This window comes from Globicephala melas, chromosome 11 (genome assembly GCF_963455315.2).
Source record: "Globicephala melas chromosome 11, mGloMel1.2, whole genome shotgun sequence".
NCBI classification, from domain to species: domain Eukaryota; kingdom Metazoa; phylum Chordata; class Mammalia; order Artiodactyla; family Delphinidae; genus Globicephala; species Globicephala melas.
The window spans coordinates 78,513,654-78,533,560 of NC_083324.2; the positions used below are offsets into that span (position 1 = coordinate 78,513,654).

The 19,907-nt window shown below is 43.8% G+C and overlaps 2 protein-coding genes across 3 annotated transcripts in view; both read right to left on the reverse strand.

Annotated features, from left to right (window-relative positions):
* Positions 1-697, reverse strand: part of CILK1 (ciliogenesis associated kinase 1) — a 34,549-nt gene extending 33,852 nt beyond the window's left edge. For both annotated transcript variants that reach the window (XM_030870465.2, XM_060307822.2), the window contains exon 1: positions 460-697. In XM_030870465.2, coding sequence (XP_030726325.2) covers positions 460-560 — 101 coding nt within the window. In that variant the 5' untranslated portion in view covers positions 561-697. The remainder of the gene's footprint in view (positions 1-459) is intronic.
* On the reverse strand, positions 590-17,769 carry LOC132598107 (uncharacterized). Its single transcript, XM_060307823.1, has 2 exons — positions 17,627-17,769; positions 590-732 (listed from the first exon to the last, which is right to left on the reverse strand). The coding sequence occupies exon 2, from the start codon at positions 707-709 to the stop codon at positions 590-592; it is 120 nt and encodes a 39-aa protein (XP_060163806.1). The 5' UTR covers positions 710-732; positions 17,627-17,769.
* Positions 17,770-19,907: the final 2,138 nt, after the last annotated feature.

Genomic DNA, 19,907 nt, shown 5'->3' on the forward strand with positions numbered 1-19,907 from the left:
TGGGGGGTAAACGGTTATGCAGCAACAGATAACCAATACAATGGGTTTGGACTCAGATTGCAAAGGGCGACTGGGGTGGGGGGAGCAAAACCGTAGTCACCAGACTATCACACGTGTAAAGGATCCAAAATAACATTTCATTTCTCAGTTTCAGTTTCCTTTCCTATAAAGTATTTCTTAATCTGCTTGTTACTACCTCCCCATATGAGAAGATCCTTGGAACAAGTACTAGAGCTGTACGTCAAGTAGTGCGTCTAACTTGGGGATGTGTTTAAGACTCTAACACGAGCATCCCAGGGTTCACAGTCATCTAACCCACAGCAATCAATGTCTGAGATTCTTCTCCATGCCTCCGCTGTAGAAACTTTTCACAGATGAAGAATGGAGAGCATAGAGTTAAAACCATGTTGACAATGTGTCACTGAGGATGGATTCGTGAGCATGAAGGATAAAACTTACTTTTTAATAGCAATCAGTTCCCCAGACTCGATGCTTCTTCCCAGCAGGACGGAACCATAGGTTCCATCCCCGAGTTGCTTGATGGTTGTGTATCTATTCATGGTGTGCCCGCTCAGGCCGGACACTCATCTCAGGGCCAAGGCGGATCAGTCCTGCAGCCGCAGCAGACCTCCCCGGAGTGTAACCAGATTTTTCTATGGCAGCACCAGCACAAGGTATTCAATAGAACGTGACTATCTCCCAAATACATATTTTCAAAGATGAGTCTTCTGCCTGTAGAGAAAAATGAAAGACAAGGATAAATGTTAATGTACATTCTATGTCTGTCTAAATCAGGGGCCAGCTCTAACCCCCAGTCTGCCACCTGTTTTTTTGTAAATAAAGTTTTATTGGAACACAGTCATGCCCACTCACTTGCATACTGTCTGCAGCTGCTTTCACGCTACACAGCAGAGTAGGTGTGACACAGACTGTATGGCCCACAAAGCCTAAGGGATATATTATTGTACCCTTTACAAAAAAAAAAAAAAGTTTGTTAACCTCTGGTCTAAATAATGCTCCTTTCCAATGTTTTATAAAATGAGACACAGCGTTCTTGGAAAGTGATTTTATCACTGACTCAGAAATGAATCAGCTGCAATTTGATGCCTTTCTGCTGACTAACCACTGTGGGCAAACACGACATGATAACTATGGTCGATGGAAATTGCTGAGCTACAAGAATCCATGCTAAATATACTGTGTTCTGTGTAATTCAGCTACAATTAACAACGTAAACGTACAAAGGCCAAGAAATGCTTAAATTAAGGTTCTCCTGATATAGAACTTACATGTGCTCCATGAACTGTTTGTGGCTAGGCAACAACAGTATTTTATTAATATTATTTTTATTACTAGATATTCAGAAACTAAGCAAAGAACTAGTAATTTTTTAAGGCCTGCATGTAGGGTGTGTCTCTTTTAAAGTCCTTCCGTTGTGTTCTTTAAAAAGATAAGTCATGGGACTTCCCTGGTGGAGCAGTGGTTAAGAATCTGCCTGCCAATGCAGGGAACACGGATTCGAGCCCCAGTCCGGGAAGATCCCACATGCCGCCGACCAACTAAGCCCGTGCGCCACAACTACCGAGCCCGTGAGCCACAACTACTGAAGCCCACGTGCCACAACTACTGAAGCCCACGTGCCTAGAGCCCATGCTCCACAACAAGAAAAGCCACCACAATGAGAAGCCCACATATGTGAGGAAAAGTAGCCCCTGCTCGCTGCAACTAGAGAAAGCCCGCACGCAGCAACGAAGACCCAATGCAGCCCAAAACAAATAAATTTATAAAGAAAAAGATAAGTCATTGATTTTTCATTTATGAAATTGAGTGTCATTCAGTCTGCCTATAATGAAGAAAATGCAGTACATAACTTAAGTGATTGCAATGCCTTTAGGCAAACATTAATAAAATGTAAATGCTTAAATAAGAACACTAAAGACATTAAAAAAATACATCTGTCAAAGTAATAATCTGAAAAATCAAAAGATCGGAAAAGAATGATAGAATAAGTGACATTCTGCATCTAAATCCAGTCAATGCAGCTTCTCCTTCCAGAAGAATTCCAGTCAATAAATGTAGAAGGAAAGAGGGAAATAAGAAATTCGCTATTAGGCAAACGTCACAATTTATTGCAGACAAGATTCGCCGATGGATGCAAATATTGGTTGATGAACGTTTGAGGAGAAACAGGCTATCCGCATAGTTTCAAAGTATCTTTGGGAATTCCCTGGCCGCCCTTTCACTTACCAGGCCCAGTTTCTTCGATCCCTCATTGGGGAACTAAGATACAAGCCAAATGGAGCAGTCCCAAAAACAAAATATCTTTAAGACATTCATTAATGTCAAAGGGAAAGATGGTAACTCTCTAGGCAGAAATCTAACAGAAACCTCCTTACCCAAGTGATCAAGTTCAACATCAACATGACTAAGACATACGACACCATGTACCCTGTATATGATGCTCTGAGGAGGGCACACCGTCACCTCTGTGGTGTTCCGTCAAAAATGCAGAACCTCAATCCACTCATGAGAAGACGTCAAACTCAAAATGAGGGACATGCTACAAAAAACTGACCGATACTCTTCAAAAGTGTCAAGATCATAAAAGGCAAGGACAGAATGAGGAACTGTCACAGATTGGAGGCAAAGAAGGAGACATGACAACTAAACACAATGTGAGAACCTGAATAAGATCCCAGAACAGATAAAAGACATTAGTGGAAAAGTTGGTGAAATTTGAATAAGGTCATAGTTTAGTTAACAGCACTGTGCCCATGCTAACTTCCTGAGTTTGATCATTGTCCTATGGTTATAGAAGATGTTAATATTAGGGTAAGCTGGGTGAAGAATCGCTAAGAACTGTCTGTACTATTTTTGTAACATTTCTGAAAGTCTAAAATTAGTTCAAAATTAAGAAGTAATTCTAGTCTATGTTTTTGTGAAGGCTTTGCATGACCTTGAGAAACCTTAAGAACTGTAAAGGTGGGCTTCCCTGGTGGCGCAGTGGTTGAGAGTCCGCCTGCCGATGCAGAAGACACGGGTTCGTGCCCCGGTCTGGGAAGATCCCACATGCCGTGGAGCGGCTGGGCCTGTGAGCCATGGCCGCTGAGCCTGTGTGTCCGGAGCCTGTGCTCCGCAACGGGAGAGGCCATGACAGTGAGAGGCCCGCGTACCGTGGAAAAAAAAAAAGAAAAACAAAAAGAACTGTAAAGGTTATTCCTGATTTCACCATATTCTACCATATAACTGGAAAACCTTTTAGAGATCAAGCCTACCTGCTCCTCTCCCACTCATTCCCATTTCCCCCATAGAACCATTTTAAGGCCCCTGGTTTGAAGAGCATTTTCCTTCTTTTGAAGCTCTACAGGATCAGACAACTTACAACTTCCTTCAGCAGCTCTTTACAGTGATAGATTCCATTGCTGATTAATAAATATTTATAAAGCACTTCCTGTGTGACAGACCCTATGTTAATATCTGGGGATACAAAGACCAATAAAATACGGTCCTTTTTTTTTTTTTTTAAGGTCTTAGAGTCTCATGGCAGAGGATGAGAGTGGGTGGATGCCTACTCATGAATATGCACTAAGATATTTCATGTACACTGAGGGTACAGGATGTGGGGAGGGGTTAAGGAGAAAGCCCCCTGGCTTCTAACTTGGTTGATTCCACTGGGGCTCAGGAGGGCAGTAAGAAGAGTCTTCATAAAAGACTGAGTCTTGAAGGAAAAAGAAAAGTAGGTGTTTTGTAATGTAGGGGATTCTAGCATTCCAAGGAGCAGAAAAGAAGGCACAGGGGCTTGAATCTGGGGTGGAGAGGAAGGTGGGAGCTTGGAACTGGAAAGAGTTAACCCCAGAAGTTTGCTTGTTGAGAGCCTCAAATGACATTTCAAAAAACATAAGGCTTTGACTGGATCCTATACTAAAGGAGAAGAAAACACTATAAAGGTCATTAATGGAAACAGTTAGGATATGGATGCTAGATTAAAGTACTGTATCTGTATTAAATTTACTAAAGTTGATGCCTGTTCTGTGGTTGTGAAACAGCATAGTCTTATTCTAAGAAAATACACCCTGAAGGATTTGTAAGCAAAGGGCCATAATATATGCAATTTATTCTCAAGTGGTAAAACAAAAATTGTGTGTGTGTGTGTGTGTGTGTGTGTGTGTGTGTGTGTGTGTAGAGAGAGAGAGAGAGAGAGAGAGAGAGAACACACAATGGGGTAAAATGTTAACACAAGGTAAATTGGGGAAAAGGGGTATGGGTCTTCTTTGTACTGTTCTTGCAACTCTGTATGTTTGAATTATTCTAGACTAAAAGTCTAAAAAAATTCTCAAAATGGTAGAGGAAGGAAATCTTTAAAAAGGTAATACATATCTTAAGCATTAAACACTTTAATGTAGATTTACTTAATAAAACCTAGTATGAACTTGCTCATAAGACAGAACACATCATACATCATGGCTCCTCCACTTCACGATTTGTGCATTGTGGACTGTTTTGGATTCAAGGTGTGTCTCAGCATAACATAGAAAGAGCATTTGGGCCACAACATAAGCAATTTTGGGCTCTGTGTTTGTTTCCCCTCTTTTTCTTTCTAATATTTGTCTCCATCTATTTTTGATATGACATATGATTTCTGCATCATTCATAATTTCATTTTCCAACAAATTAAAATTCCCAAATCATTGTTGTATGTCATCTTCCTTAAAAAAAAAATCACTGGAACTTTGATCTGTCAAAAATCAGCTAACTCATAAATTATATGCTTTATTTATTTATTTTTTTAAAGTAGGCTTTGACCTAGAGACAGTGGGGAGTCAATTAAGGTGTTTTTTAAAATAAAGTTATTTAGTTATTTGTTTGTTTGTTTGCTTATTTATTTGGCTGTGTTGGGTCTTCATTTCTGTGCGAGGGCTTTCTCTAGTTGCGGCGAGCGGGGACCAGTCTTCATCGCGGTGCGCAGGCCTCTCACTGTCGCGGCCTCTCTTGTTGCGGAGCACAGGCTCCAGATGCGCAGGCTCAGTAGGTGTGGCTCACGGGCCCAGTTGCTCCGCGGCATGTGGGATCTTCCCAGACTAGGGCTCGAACCCATGTCCCCTGCATTGGCAGGCAGATCCTCAACCACTGCGCCACCAGGGTTTTTTTTTAACAAGAAAATAACATGATCAGATTTGCATTTTGTAATCCAGTTAGAGTATTTTTCTTAACGTCCAACCGAAACCTGCCTATTCTAATTTAAGCTAATTTCCTCACGCTTTTTTTTGTGTGTGTGTGAATATAAAGAAACTATCTCACGAAAATGTGATGTACATCAAATTAGTAATCAAATGTGTATCTCTCAAACTCCTCTTGCTGTAATTTCACAACCTTTCCTCATAGGACCTGTTCTCCACTCCTTTAATTATCTTTGGCATTCATCTCTGAAACCTCACACATTTCTCCACGTCTTTGATGAACTGTGGCAACCAAAACTTAATAACGATCTACATTCCAGTAGCCTGTGGGCTCTCTCCCACTTTTTTTGCAATGGCATTATATACAATAATAATAATTCATATCTATCAATTATTAATCATAGAAGCCTTTCTCTGATAGTTCCTCATCTACTAAAACTGCATAATTGGGACAATGTCTTCATAGATTATCACTGAGGAAAAGCTATCTTGAAAAAATTAAGAACTTTACTGAAATCATGGTAGAGTGGGTCATTCATTCAGTATACAGTCACCCTACGATTCCTCCTTGTTACTGTCTGTCACATTATCATAGAACAAAGTTCAATTTCTCTGGCAAGATTTGACCCTCACCAACACGTGGTGGTTGCTTTTCAATTTTATTTCAGGTAATTACATACCGACTGTAAAATGGATCAGACTAGAGTCTCTCTCCTCAGGCACTGAAGTCAGGTTGACAATTTTATTCAAACTTTACCAAGAGGCCAAGCACTATGCAAAGCTTCTGGGGCACATTATGGGTAAGAGAAGGGTCCTTCCTTTAAATAACTCCTAATCAACACAAACATGGAAAATGTAGGAAACGCTATAAGCCCATGGTAGAGAGAACAACAAACTCTTGGGAGGAGGGAAGGATCAGACACCCGCTCAGAGAAGAGGTAATATTGAGGTTTGAAGAATGAGCAAAGTTTTATTACACAGAAAAGGGAGAGAAAGGAATTCCAGATGGAGGAAACTCTGCAAAAGGTTGGTGGGAATAATAGCTTGGCATGTTCACGAGAGCTTACGGTTCCTACACTGGGTGAACGACAGAATCACCTGGGGAAATTTTAACAAATACTGATGCCCGGGCCCCACCTCTAGAGTCAGGTCGAGGTTGGGGACTGAGTTTTGATAATTTAGAAAGCCCTCCAGGGACTGTAATGTGCAACCCCACTGTGAAGTACAGGGCTAGGACATAAAAGCCACGGAGGGCAGTAAGGAAGTGCAGGGAATGGCTAGAAACTTAGGGTGGGACCCAGCTGTGAGGGCGTACATCTGCCATGCAGGAGTTTGGTTTTTACCCTGCCACACGGGAGCTCTCTGGGGCTTTTAAGCAGGGAAATGACATGAGGGAGACCACCCACCCCGGACTATTCAAACTGATGTTAGAATAGAGAGACTAGACGGAGGGTACTGCAATAGTCAGGTGAAATATGTGGAAGGCCTGAACAAAGGCACCAGACAGGATGAATGTTATAGAGAGTAGGAGACACAATGGGTTCTGTTTTCTAAGGTGTTGAATTTGAGATATGTACAAAACCTCTCACTGGAGATGCTCTAAGGTTGCTTTATGTTTTTTCCCCCAAGGATAGTGCATTATTGGAGTTCTTATTAGGAGGACAGCATTTAGACAATGCTAATACCACGCACAGCTCTGGGGTACTCACAGAACACTACATGGATGGTGTCTACTGGAGTTTTGCAACATGGCAGCTGCGGATCCGGAACAAGGGACATGACAGTCTCAACATACACCTGAATTACTGTTCAACTCTGGGTGACAAACTTCAAGAAAGATATTCAAGAACATAATAAGGGGCCTAAATGAAAGCACGAGAAGAGTAGTTGAAGAAACAGAGAATACATGAAGAAAAAGGGACTTAGGAAGCCGTGGTGATTGCTTCAAGGGTCCAAAGGAGTATCAGAGAGGAGGCTTAGTTACACTATATACAGATCTAGATGGCAGAACCATGACAACTATCTGAGCTTTCTGTTCTCTAGTGAATTATTTCCTAAACTAAAAACAAGGAAGTGGTATTATTCAAATTAGCATTAGACAAAAAGTAGCATTCAACCCATAGTCAACTCTGAGCATATCCTAGCAGGAAGTGGTTACTGACTTTTGAGATCAGTATTGTTCAGTTGTTCACCATTTTCGCGGTGGCCTGAATATGATGACTCATGTTATACTCTGAAAGGAAAGGACAAAAACTCACTGCTGCTCTGGGAAAACAGCAGGGTGATGGACAACGCACTAGGAAAAAGAAGGGCGATGTGACAGATGCCATTGCTGATCTACCCCACAGCAATGTTCCTCTTGCTGCTTAGTTTATAGAGCTCTGATTTTATTCACGATTCAGTACAATCAGGGACGGTAGCCACCTACTACAGCCCCAGGGCATGAACAGTGCTCCGTTGAAGCCAAGCCAGACAATTCTATTGTACTTCCTTCCCACTGAATACCGTTTAGGAGCGGGACTACGGCTCTGACAACCAGACGGAAAGGAAAGTGAGCTGGGGAGGGAAGAGAAGGGCCTCTGGGAGGGAATCTACTCTTTGATAGAGACAGCTGACAAAGAGGTTGCCCCGTGTTTCTGCCTTGAACATGGTTGTATAAAGCTGTAATATTCAGAGCTGAGACGGTCTTCTGGTGATTATGAGACGTCAGCTCTAAAGATGAGAATCCCAACTGCTGAGGATGGAGTAAGAGAAAGAAGCTGAATCCTGGATGACATCACTGGGCTGCTGCACGATCCCTGAAAATATCTGCTTTAGGTTTCTTGTTATATGACCTAATCCAAAGTCTTTGTTGCTGAAGCCACCATCCGATATTCTGTCAAGGACAACTGAAAGCATTCCTCTGGAACACACATAGTGACCAGGGAATGGCCCTTGGGGTAAGTTTCTGGCAGGGCACAGATGGCCAGAGTGCTACAGTTGTACAAGCAAGAAGTCACCATGTGGACCACTAGCCAAAAATCTCAAGGAAGGCTTAGGGCCACTGATCCCTAAATAATGGCTAATTTCTCTCGTCAAGGACATGTCATTTACTGATCCATGCATCACTGGCAAAAACCAATTAGAAAAATTTTTCCTTACTAACAGTATTAGTTTTCCACAGCTGCTGTTCACGAATTACCATAAACTTGGTAGCTTAAAACAGCAGAAATGTATTCTCTCACGTTTCTGGAGGCCAGAGTCCAGAACCAGTATCACTGGGTCGAGATCAAGGTATTGGCACCTCCTCCAGAGGTACTGGCTCACTTCCTCCTTGTCTCTTCCAGCGTCTGGTGACTGTTGGTGTTCCTTGGCTCGTGGCCACATCACTCCAGTCTCTGCCTCTGTGGTCACACTGACTCCTCTCTGTGTCAAATCTCCCTCTGCTTCTCACTTATGAGGACTAGTGTTTCCATTTAGGGCCCACTAAACCTATCTCCATTTAGAGATAGGTAGGTTTATCTCCCCATCTCAGATTTCTTAATTTAATCACATCTACAAAGTCTATTTTGTCAAATAAGGAAAAATTCACAGGTTCCAGGGACTAGAACCTGATATCTTCAGGGGATAGAAACCACCATCCAATGAAACCTCCCAAAGACTCCCACAGTCATCTGAGCTACGGCAGCTGTGGTCTCTAGTCATACAAAGTTGAGTGTCTTAGGAATGAAATCAAGAATCTAATGCTTAGTTACCCAATGAACAAAGGCAGTCCTTTCTGAACGATAGAGAGTATTTCTCTTTAACTCTACAAAGCAGACAAGACTTCACAATTCTGGCTGAAATCTCAGTAGATGACATTAGCATTTGGAGATTCTATCCTGTGTGGACCGGGGGTTGCAAACAGGCAGCCTGAGGATGGAATTCACAGATATGCTTTGAGTTTATATTTAAAAATGGGAACTTTCATATAAATATCGAGATTTGGGGTAGCTCCAGAAAAACTGAAGAGCTAATAACACAAGGTCCTTTGTCCTCCATGGGAATAAAAGCTAGACGAGGGTGGTCACTGGCCTTTTAGGCCAAGCGTGAGCCCTCTATCCCGCCACTGTCCCCAACCTCCCTGTGTCCCTAAAATGAATGTTGTGTCAGTTGCTAATTTTTTTTCTTAGTTGCCATTTATTTTTGCACCTTCACGGCCACTTGTTTTACTAGAAGAAAAATATTTCTCTATCCCTCTGCCTATATCAAAAGTAACAAAGGAAAAAGCCTGGGAAAAAACCTCATGCGAAGAAAAACTGGAGGGAAAGAAAAACTGTTATTCTCTTTTTAAAAGAGAAGAGCAACTCCTTACTGTTTAACAAGCACATAACCAGCTTCCCTGATTCTTTTACATTTCCTCCTCTGCCCCTGAGAGCATCTGAATTCACAGTCCCTGGTATAGACGGTCACTACTGCCTGTGAAGTGAATGGGGTGTAACAGCCCATCCATTAACTTGGGGAATCAGCTAACATGTTAATGGGCAGTACTTCTAAATACCACTCAGACTCCAAGAATGATCTTGGATAATCACTCACTATAACCAATCCACATGTAGCTTACTAATATATCAAATAAGCCAAAAAGGTAATAATAATAATAATTTCAGAACTTACTATGTATACCGTACTGTTATAAGTGCTTTGCATATATTAATCCATTCAGTCCTCACATCGGCACCAGGTAGGTACTATTATTATTACCCCTATTTTACAGATAAGGAAGCTGAGACACCAGCTACTTGTTCAAGGTTATGCAATTAATAAGTGTTGGCAGTGAGATAGGAACCTGGGCCGACTGCACCAAACTTAAGGGAGAGATTGCAAAAGATCCAAAGGTTATGAAATCTTTTGAGGATCTGAGAACGAGAGGAATTAAAAGAAGTACTTTGTAGCTCAAAGTCCAAATATGGAAACCAGTGATGTGGCCATGCTCTAGTTGGCCTCATTCTACAATCGAACTTCAGGGGACCGAGCGGGGACCTTGCCAGCAGCCACTGCCTACAGGGGAGGCAAGTGACTGCGGACAAAGAGGAACTGAGTCCCAGTTTCCACTTGGCACAGAGCACCTGTGACTCGGAGCATCTCCTGGTCCTCGGGTTAATTTCTGTGAGGTGAGGGCACGGGACTTAATGAAGCAAGGTGGTTTCCTGCTCCGTTATTCTGTGGTTCTGTGACACTCTGGGTCAGGAATCAAGCTGGCATTTGTCTAAGAAAAAAAACAGATCAACGTTTCCACCTTTCCCATCACCTGCACAAAAGCTAGCAAAGAGCAGACAGTGCCCCAGAGGGACCCTGTGTGCTATACATCATCTCTCTTCCAGAGCAGGATAAGTGTCTCACTGTCTCAGCCAGACCCCAAAGCTCAGAATCTACTCCTTTTCCTCCCTCCGAGTCCAGCTCCAACATCACCTTTCCAGGACCTCCTGTCCCAACCTGCACAGACACAGCCAACGGCTCTCTCCCCAAGAGGCCACAGTGCCCTGTCCCCACCTCCTCAGTGGTCAATGACACGCAGGCCTGTCCCGGACAGTCATCATGCTTCTTTCATCTCTGCTCTCCTACCTCATGCTCCGCCTACACTAGCAGGTACTCATGGTTTGAATGGTCAAAACATGAATTTTAGTCTTTGCTGTGTATCTTCTGTGCCACCCTTGGTAAGTATCTCGAAACAGAATTCTTCTATTTCTTCCTGTGCAAAGTCATGGTACTCAGATTGTTTGCCCTGAGCAGAAACGTTCTGAAGTTCTGAAATGGGAGAATAGTAAATACTGCAGAAAGGCTAAAGCCGGCAGGCTGCCTGGGCCCTCCCACCATGGTGCTGGAATTACTGGGTCTCAAAGAATCACAGAAAGGTCCCCACAGTGTCGTCAGATCAGGCTTTCGGCTTCTGGGTTAGGCTGTACCCAACTCACAGAGCAGCACAGCTGTATTTCGCTTTCAAAGGGTTCCAGACAAACTTTGAAATGAATGCTATGGTTTTTCTGGCTAGGTGACATTGCGGAAACCTTCCTGCGGTCTGTCCCAATTCCCTCCCCTCGGCTCAGTCCTCAGTAGGGCAGATCATCTGCTCACGGCCGGGGTCTCATTCCCAACCTGGGAAACCAACCAGGCACAGGGTGGTCCACTCTTCAGTTTGAAAACTTAAGAGTCTTTGAATAAATGCCACAATTACTCATTTTTTTAAGATAGGAGACAGAAAATTGTACGCAAAAGTGGGCATCTCTGGGAGTCGTGGTTTACCAGCACCACTTCCACCATTCGGACCTGTGTGAAGAGCTTTTCTCCCTGAGCCTTGATCGTTTTCCACTGAAAAGATGCCATTGCTTTCACCTGTCCTCATCGGAAAACTAGATCATGTGCAAAATCACTCAATGGCCCTTCTCCTGGCACTTGTGAGTTCCATTTTACCTTAACTGGCATGAATTCTAGGTTCAAACATTTCATAACTTTACAAGAGTAAAGTTAATATTGTTACATTTCTTTTAAAAAGGTACTAAAAATAGTACATCTGTATTTCTAATTTTTCTCTCTGGGACCTAATTCTTCTGCCCACATACATTTTAGCAAGAATGTCCTTTAAATATTTTGCCTCTTGGACCAGTGCTTTTTTCTGCTTTGGGGACAGCAGCTACAAGGCCAAAAGAGCCTCCTTTATTGTGGAACGTGCTTTGCCTTTCCTGTGACAAGGAGCACATTAAAGATGCTTCTGGCTACTGCCTTAATTGGAAGGATGGGAGAAGAGGATCCGTTACCTGGGCTGCCCTCTTCTACTCCCCAGAGACTGTTTCATGCCCTGACCTCCCTCACATCCTTCAACCCCAGCTTCTGAAAGAAGAATTCATGCACCAAGTCCTAAATCCCAGGAGTAGGGTCTACCACTTCCCATCACTTCTCCCACAAAGGGCGCTGTGCCCCGAACCTAAAGTCAAGTCTTCCATTGCTTGTAGATTAGTTCTAAACTAGGACCCATCATTCTATGTGGTCTGTGGGCTGTGAAGAACTGAAGGGAAAGGAAATATTGAAGACCCAGAGGAAGAATAACTTTCCTCTGACTCGTGGGAAACTGCGGATGAGTTGGGGTGACAGTCCCCCAGCCCCAGTTGCTCACCTGATTGCCACCCTCTGTTCTAAGGGTGGGCAAGGGAGGGCGAGGTGAAGATGAGGGAGTGAATCAGAACATGTCACACATTCAAGCGCTACTCAAATATCACGGCACGTTTAGCTCAGGGCTGATCTCATGCAGCGTAAGATGCTTCACCACCATGTGTAACAACAAACAAATCAATAAAACATATCGAGGACATAAAGGCTTAACATAAAAATAAAATAGAGCAGGTGTCAGCAAATGTTTTCTGTGAAGGGCCGGTAAATACGTTAGGCTGTGAGGGTGACAGGGTTCTGGCATAGCTATTCAAATCCTCTGCTGTAGCACAAAAGCAGCCACAGATGACACGGAAACAAATGGGCACGGCTGCATCCCGGTACAAGTCTATTTACAAAAACAGGCAGCCGGCAGGACATGCCTGCAGGGCATGATGTGTGGACCCCTGAAACACAGGAAACGTCGCATGCAGGCAGAGCACTTTAGCCCTTTCCACATAATCCTCATGTACCTGTGGGTCACAGGGTTACATATACGTGTATCCTGAGAATATAAGCTTTCTGTGGGCAGAAATTTTGTTATGTTCACAACTGTATTCCCAGCAACCAGACAAGGACCTGGCACCCGGTCGGCCCAAATAGGTGCTCCAAATAAAGATGAGCTGAATGAATAAATTAATGAATGAGTAACTTATGGGTTTATAAAGGGTCACTTTGTTAATTTTCCTATACCATCAACCCCACTCCTACTGCCATCCCTCATAGATTCTTTGCAAAACTGAACAGCTCTATGGAGATGAGGGCGCAAAAATTATGAATCCTTCCAAAAGCTTTTATAACAATTTAGGAAAACATTTGCTTTTTAACAGCTAAGCTGACAGGTAGGAGGATATGGGGAGGGGGAAGGGTAAGCTGTGACAAAGCGAGAGAGAGGCATGGACATACACTACCAAACATAAAATAGATAGCTAGTGGGAAGCAGCCGCATAGCACAGGGAGATAAGCTCAGTGCTTTGTGACAGCCTGGAGGGGTGGGATAGGGAGGGTCGGAGGGAGGGAGACGCAAGAGGGAAGAGCTATGGGAACATATGTATATGTATAGCTGACTCACCTTGTTATAAAGCAGAAACTAACACACCATTGTAAAGCAATTATACTCCAATAAAGATGTAATAAATAAATAAATATTTACTATTAAAAAAAAAAGGTAGGCATATATAACCTACTTTTTTCTCACTCGGTTTCGTCTGAGTTAAATCAATCATCAGTAAATTCATTTTCAAAGCACAGGCAGTGTCCGGGAGGCCAGAACCATTAACTATTGTCTTCTCGGAACTACAAACTCATGCAGATAGTAACTTCCATGACATTGTGAAATATGTAGTTGGACATTACACCACTACTCCTTTATCTTCTTGGTTCTGGGCCATTATCTTTTATATTAACCACGAGAGCAGTCACATGTTATCAGCACTTTATCATAGACCACACTACACCTATAGAAAGATAAAAAATGACTCAAAGTGCAAGGACGCTTCCGTTTCCTTGAAAGGAATCAAGAAAGGAAGCTCTCCGCTTGGATTGTTGAGCAGTAGGATTTTCCGAGCATCAGACAGCACGTCACGAGGAGCAGAGAGAGTGAGCGTGAATTCCACATCAACCTTGGTTACCATCTCGAGGGGACCCTCCACTGCTTCTTCTACTTCTCTGGCTACAAGTAAAGATGCCTCTGATTTCTTCCTTCCATGCAATCTGCCCCAGGAATTGATTTACTTCAGCAAATTGTTTTTACCAGGTAATTTTCTTGAACACACAGGTGTACTAATAGGGAAGTTCAAACTGTTTCAAGGAGAGCACAGCCACAACCTAGGACACGGTTACACTGTAGATATGCGTGTAAGACATCTGGCGCACGCCTCTGCGCGTTCTCTGGGTCACCTCCAGCAACCACAAACACCGAGGCCCACAGATAGGAGGTTTCTGATGCTCTAGTTACAGGCCTTTCTCAGAAGGCCATGGTCAAGCAAGAGAGCCGATGAGACAATTTACAGTTAAGACACTATTCACAGGCTGACAGATCAACATACACAGAAAGGTCACTGTGCCCAGAATTCTGCCAAGAAATTGCTAGGCAACACGTCCTACCATAAATACATACACTCACACATACCCTCACAAGCAGAAAAACAGAAGTGCTGCGTACAACTCCAACTCAGCAAGATCCTGCAAAATGAAACGGAGGAGCTTGCCGCAAAGAAGCAGTGAAAAAAGAAAATTTAAAGGCAGTCGTGTTCCTGGCAAGGTTCAGACGGAAAAACAGCAACAGATCCCAGAAGCAGAGCTGTCACCAGGAATAAGCTAAGCTCAAGCTGTTTTAAGTAAGGGCAGGATAACACTTACTAAGGATGCTGCGTGGTTGCCATCCCCTGGGCCTCCAGACCCAGCCATGACTTGACTCCAAGTCAGCTGACAAACATCTACCAAATATTTGCTACGTGTTCAGGGTTCTCCCAGTCCCTGGAGGGATGAGCAGATTTTTGTCAGGTGTGTTCCAGGTGCTGTTCAGGCACCAAGACCATCTCCACGCTGCAGCCAGGTGGGGAGGCATTTCCCCTATTTTACACGCGAGGACTAATGCTTGGAGAATCCATAAGGCCACATGAGTACCGAGGAGTGAGGCCCCGACCTCAATTCTGCCTGACTTCAAAGCCCACAACCCCACACGACCATGCAGAGAATATGGCTCCTGCCCTAAAGAGGCTTAAAATAACCTAAACCAATGAGAGATCAATATAAGCCCTCGGGCTTCCGTGGTGGCGCAGTGGTTAAGAATCCACCTGCCGATGCAGGGATCAGGCTCGAGCCCTGGGCCGGGAAGACCCCACATGCCGCGGAGCAACTAAGCCCGTGCGCCACAGCTACTGATCCTGTGCTCTAGAGCCCGCGAGCCACAACTACTGAAGCCCACGCACCTAGAGCCCCTGCTCCGCAACAAGAGAAGCCACCACAGTGAGAAGCCCGTGCACCACAACGGAGGGTAGCCCCGGCTTGTCCGCAACTAGAGAAAGCCGCATGCAGCAACAAAGACCTAACTCAGCCAAAAACAAACAAACAAACAAACAACAACAACAAAAAAAAACCAAGCCCTCAGTGCTAGTGTCAAAGTCAAACTTAAAAGAAACGAGTATCTGGAGACTTGCAAGAGAGAGAAGAGAAATGAATAGTTAGAGAAGATGTTATAGAAGAAGTGAGGACTTAGCTTCCTCCTCTGAGGAAGGGTAAGATTTGCACAGGAGATGGGGGAGAGGGGTGAGGGTTTCTAGGACAGCGATCTGAGCAGGAACCATCCTGGCCCCCTTAGTAGAGCAGGCTCGAAAGAAGACCACACCCATAGAGTGTGAAGATGTATGCTGAACTGAAAATAGAATTTAGATAGGAGGCGTGAGGCCTGATTATGAAAGGCCTTAAAAATCAGGCAAATTGTTTTAGACTTGAGATAGTTGAGAAGGGAGAGGACCTGAGGGTTGCAAGGCAAGGAGAGACGTGAGGAACTGATAGTTTTAAAAGACTAGATGGACAAGAAGATGAAGAAACCAGAAGGTGTGTCTCATTCATTCATTCATCCATTCCATCCATCCATCCACTTATTCAGCAAACATTCAATGAGGACTTACTAAGAGCCAGCTTGCGGGGCTAGCTCAGAGGCTGCCCCAGTCTGCAGGAGAGGAAGGGTGAGCCTCTGGATTAGAATATGGAGGGAGGGCGCTATATAAATCACATGTCAAAGGTCTTCATGACTCATTGATAGCAAGGATGAAGGAAATGAAGGAAAAGACTGTTGAAGAGAATTCCAAAAGGTTCGAGACTGACAGGATTTCCACCATTACTGGGAACCTCAAAAAACAATGAGATGAAAACAATGAAAGTAGAAAAAGAGCTTTGATGATGTGAAACAGTCAACAAATAAAACCCCCAAAGCCTGGTTTCTTTATCCTGGTAGCCTGTTTACACACAGTCTGTAAGTAAGAAACTTCAGTGAGAAAAAAGCATTTCTTTGTGACTAAATGCTGAGTTCCCTTGCCTAGGACAGACCTCCGCCCACTCAAACAAGCTCCATCAGCCCTCCAACACATCCTTCCATCATCTGAAACTAAACTGGTCTCACTTAGAAACGTGGTTGTCCGCTCTTGCCCTGCCCCCAGTTTTGACTCTGGATAAGGGGCAAGGTAAAGTGGACAGGCAGGGTCACTGTAAGGGCTGGACCTTAGGGAAGCAAGCAGTGGTACAGGGTATCATTTTAAATAAAGGATCCCACCACTGCTCTTATTTCTACACCCAAATAGACAGGAAGGCCAAATTCTTTACCAAATTGCAGTGCTTTGTTCAGAAACGATTTCAAATGTGCATATTTATGAATACATTAACTCTTAGCACAGCTAGCATATGGTTGAGGCACAAATTCCTCTTAATAATTTATATGTTAGCTACACAAATTTGAAGCTCATTTCAATTTTATATTCAGCAATAGTACAGTTCACTTTGGGGGCACATCCTGAAAGCCCACTCACTGGAAAATGTGAGAAACGAAAACTGTACTTATCAAACTGCTACAAAGAGTGCTCCAAGCAAAAATAGAAAACAAGTGCCAATACCTTAGAGAAATCTAGCTCTGGATGCAAAATTCAGGGTGATATTTTCTCAGTATAATTCAGCTTTAGCAAAAGCAGCTCTTTATTTAGTTATAAGTGGAAACGAATACTCTTTTCTGCAGAATAAGGCATTCAACTACTTTTTAATTTAAAAGTAAAAGCCCTCAATGCTAGTGTCAAAGTCAAACTTCCAAAGGTGCATTAGAAAAGAAACAGGGGTTCTGTAAAGTCCTTCAGCTTCCCTCTCATAACGTCTACTCTGATTAGTAAGAAAGAAATCAGAGCAGAAAGAAACCCAGTGAAAAATGGTTGCACATAAATGTGTGAGGATTTCTTGCTCAGACCTCTTGCGGGACAGCCAAAGGCCTAGTCAGGAAAATTCCGAAAGCAAGTCCTCCATATCCTACCAATGGGGCTTCAAATCGGGCCGGGATCTTTCCCTTCTTTAACGCCAAAAGGTAAACACACACCAAAATCTTCCAGACTCCGAGGAAGCGGGAGTTTTTCTGCCAAGAGGGAGAGACCCACAGGACCGCGGAGAAAAACTACAGCCCGAGAGCCTCTCCCTCGCCCTCAGATCCTTCGCGGGGCCACGGCACTGGGGGCCCTCGCAGCTCCGGTCCATCACCCCGAGTGACAGATCACCCGGCAGAAGCCCCTAATCCGCACCCCACTTACCGGCGCCGCGAGCACAGGCGGGGGCCCGCGCCTGCGGGGAGCGTGGCTTCTCGGAGGGCGGGCGCCGAACTGGCCCGGGAGCGGGAGCAGGGCGACCCGCGCTAGGACGGGCCGAGGGGTCCGCGGAGGGACGCCCGGGGGCGCCGCCGAGGGGCGCGGGCCGCGCCGCGCATGGTGAGCGGCTGGGCACCCGGCCGCCCTCCAGCCTCCGGCAGGAAAACAAACAAAAGGCAGGGAGGCTTCTGGTGGGGACGACCGGCCTCTTTCCCTGGGAAAAGTTACCCTGCAGCTCCCCTCGCAGGCCCCGCGCGTCCCTGCACCGCGGCCGGGCCGCCGGGGGGCGCCGAGCCGCGCGCTCCGCTCTCCACCCGGGGCCTTCTGGAGCCCAGGGTCCCTGAGGCCCCCGCCGACTGCCAACGGGCCCTCCAGCTCCACACGCTCGCCTTACTGCAGAGCGACTGCCTCGGGCATCAGAATGGAGAAGTGCTGGCTGAGGATGCACGTTCGGAGGACATCTCATTACAGGTGATCGAGGTGAACACACTTTCCTGGCTTTAAAAAACGTAACTGCAGTGCCACCGAAAGTGGTTGAAGATGGCAAATCGCGTCATATCTATTTTACCATAATAAAAAATATTTAAAATAAAAACCAGACTGCCTGTTAGCATCCATTTGAACTTCAAGAGTTTCTATATTGTGAGCAACTTTAGTTTGGAAGACTGGATTGTTAGGTGGGGAACAGACTAGATAATGGTCTACAGAATCGTCCTCTGTGTGTTGACTAGTTTTACGAAGTCTAACACTTAACACTTTTTAAACACTGTCACTTGTGTCGTTAGTTATATTGCGGAGGTAAATCATCCTATCAGGATTGGCCCTGAACCACTTTGAAAAAAGAAATTGCTTCGAGGTCCTCGATTTAAATTCACATAACTGCCCCAAGCCGAGGGTGCTTTAGTTGGAGGCATCAGAATCGCCGGGATAGCTTGTGAAAACAGATTGCTGGGCACTCTCCCCAGAATTTTGGTGCTGATGCTACTGGTCAGGGAAACCACACTGTCCTAAGCAACAGTTTTAATTAATAAAACAGTAATCCTTTCACACGTTGTGGATCTTTCTCTGAGTTTAAATTCCCCAGCTCATATCAATTTTCTCTCACTATCTTTGTTTTTGAATTCTAATAACCGAGAAGATTGTTTTTTCTAGGAAGAATCTATGCAAAAGGCCTGAATCCCTCTTTCTTCTTGCTTCTGTTGAAGAAACCTACAAGATACAGGACAAACTTCTTTAGACTTCCTGTCTCAAATGGGAAAGGGTCATCTGGCCACTTGGCAAACGTATAACATTTATCTACCTTCATGTTTACCTATATAACACCCAAACCATATGGCAAATGAAAATTGAACGTCATTGTCAATGAAAAGATAGGGAGACAGGAGGCAGCCTGACAAATCACATACTACTCCCAGAAAAAGTGATTTTTAAAGTATTTAAAATGATCAGTTTTAGTCAAATTCAGTTGTCCAAGCAACTGGCAAATGGACTGTCTTGATCTACCTTTAACAAAGGTCCATTGGGCTAGTAAGTGGCTTAGGTCCATAGTCCTAGCCTCGGGAAAATTATAACCACGTATTATATAATATGATGAGATAATACAACACTGTAAAGAAGCCTAGTGGATAGAGTGGATACTGACCTAAAATTGAAAATTAGTAGCTATGAAACATAACAGCGTTTTAATAAAATAGGTGCTCAATTTATTGATAAAAATACGAATTATTATTTTATTAAACTTTTTTGTTTATTTACTAGAATAATAGAAATCATCTGTGCTAACTGACTAAGCATTCAACAAGTTTAATGAAATAGACTCGTTCTGAAAATATTTCAATACCCCATTCCTCATTTGCAAAACTGATCTTTTGTATTCATTAGTCACATATAACATTTTCTTCTATTATAAATCCATACATCTAATCTTTCTCCCGATTTAAATTTCAAAATACAATTTAAAAGAGGTCATTGGGAGGAAAATCATCCTTAACAGACCTAAGCCCTAGTCTCTTTTAAAAACTGAAAACTAGTAAATTTTTAGTCCCCGTTAAACAAGAATGTACTTTTTATAGGTAGCTGACTTAGGATGCAAATGAAAAACCCATGGAAGTGTGGATTCTAATATTACAAGACAGCAGTTGGGGCTTCCTTATTGTAGCTCACCATTCTGCACCCCTCCCATTTTTTTTCGCCTCTATTTTCTGAAGAAGAATGTACTGCATTACTA

What these genes read in the sequence shown, in the direction of transcription:
- LOC132598107 (XM_060307823.1), bottom strand. Translation starts at nt 709, where the DNA reads ATGTATTTGGGAGATAGTCACGTTCTATTGAATACCTTGTGCTGGTGC.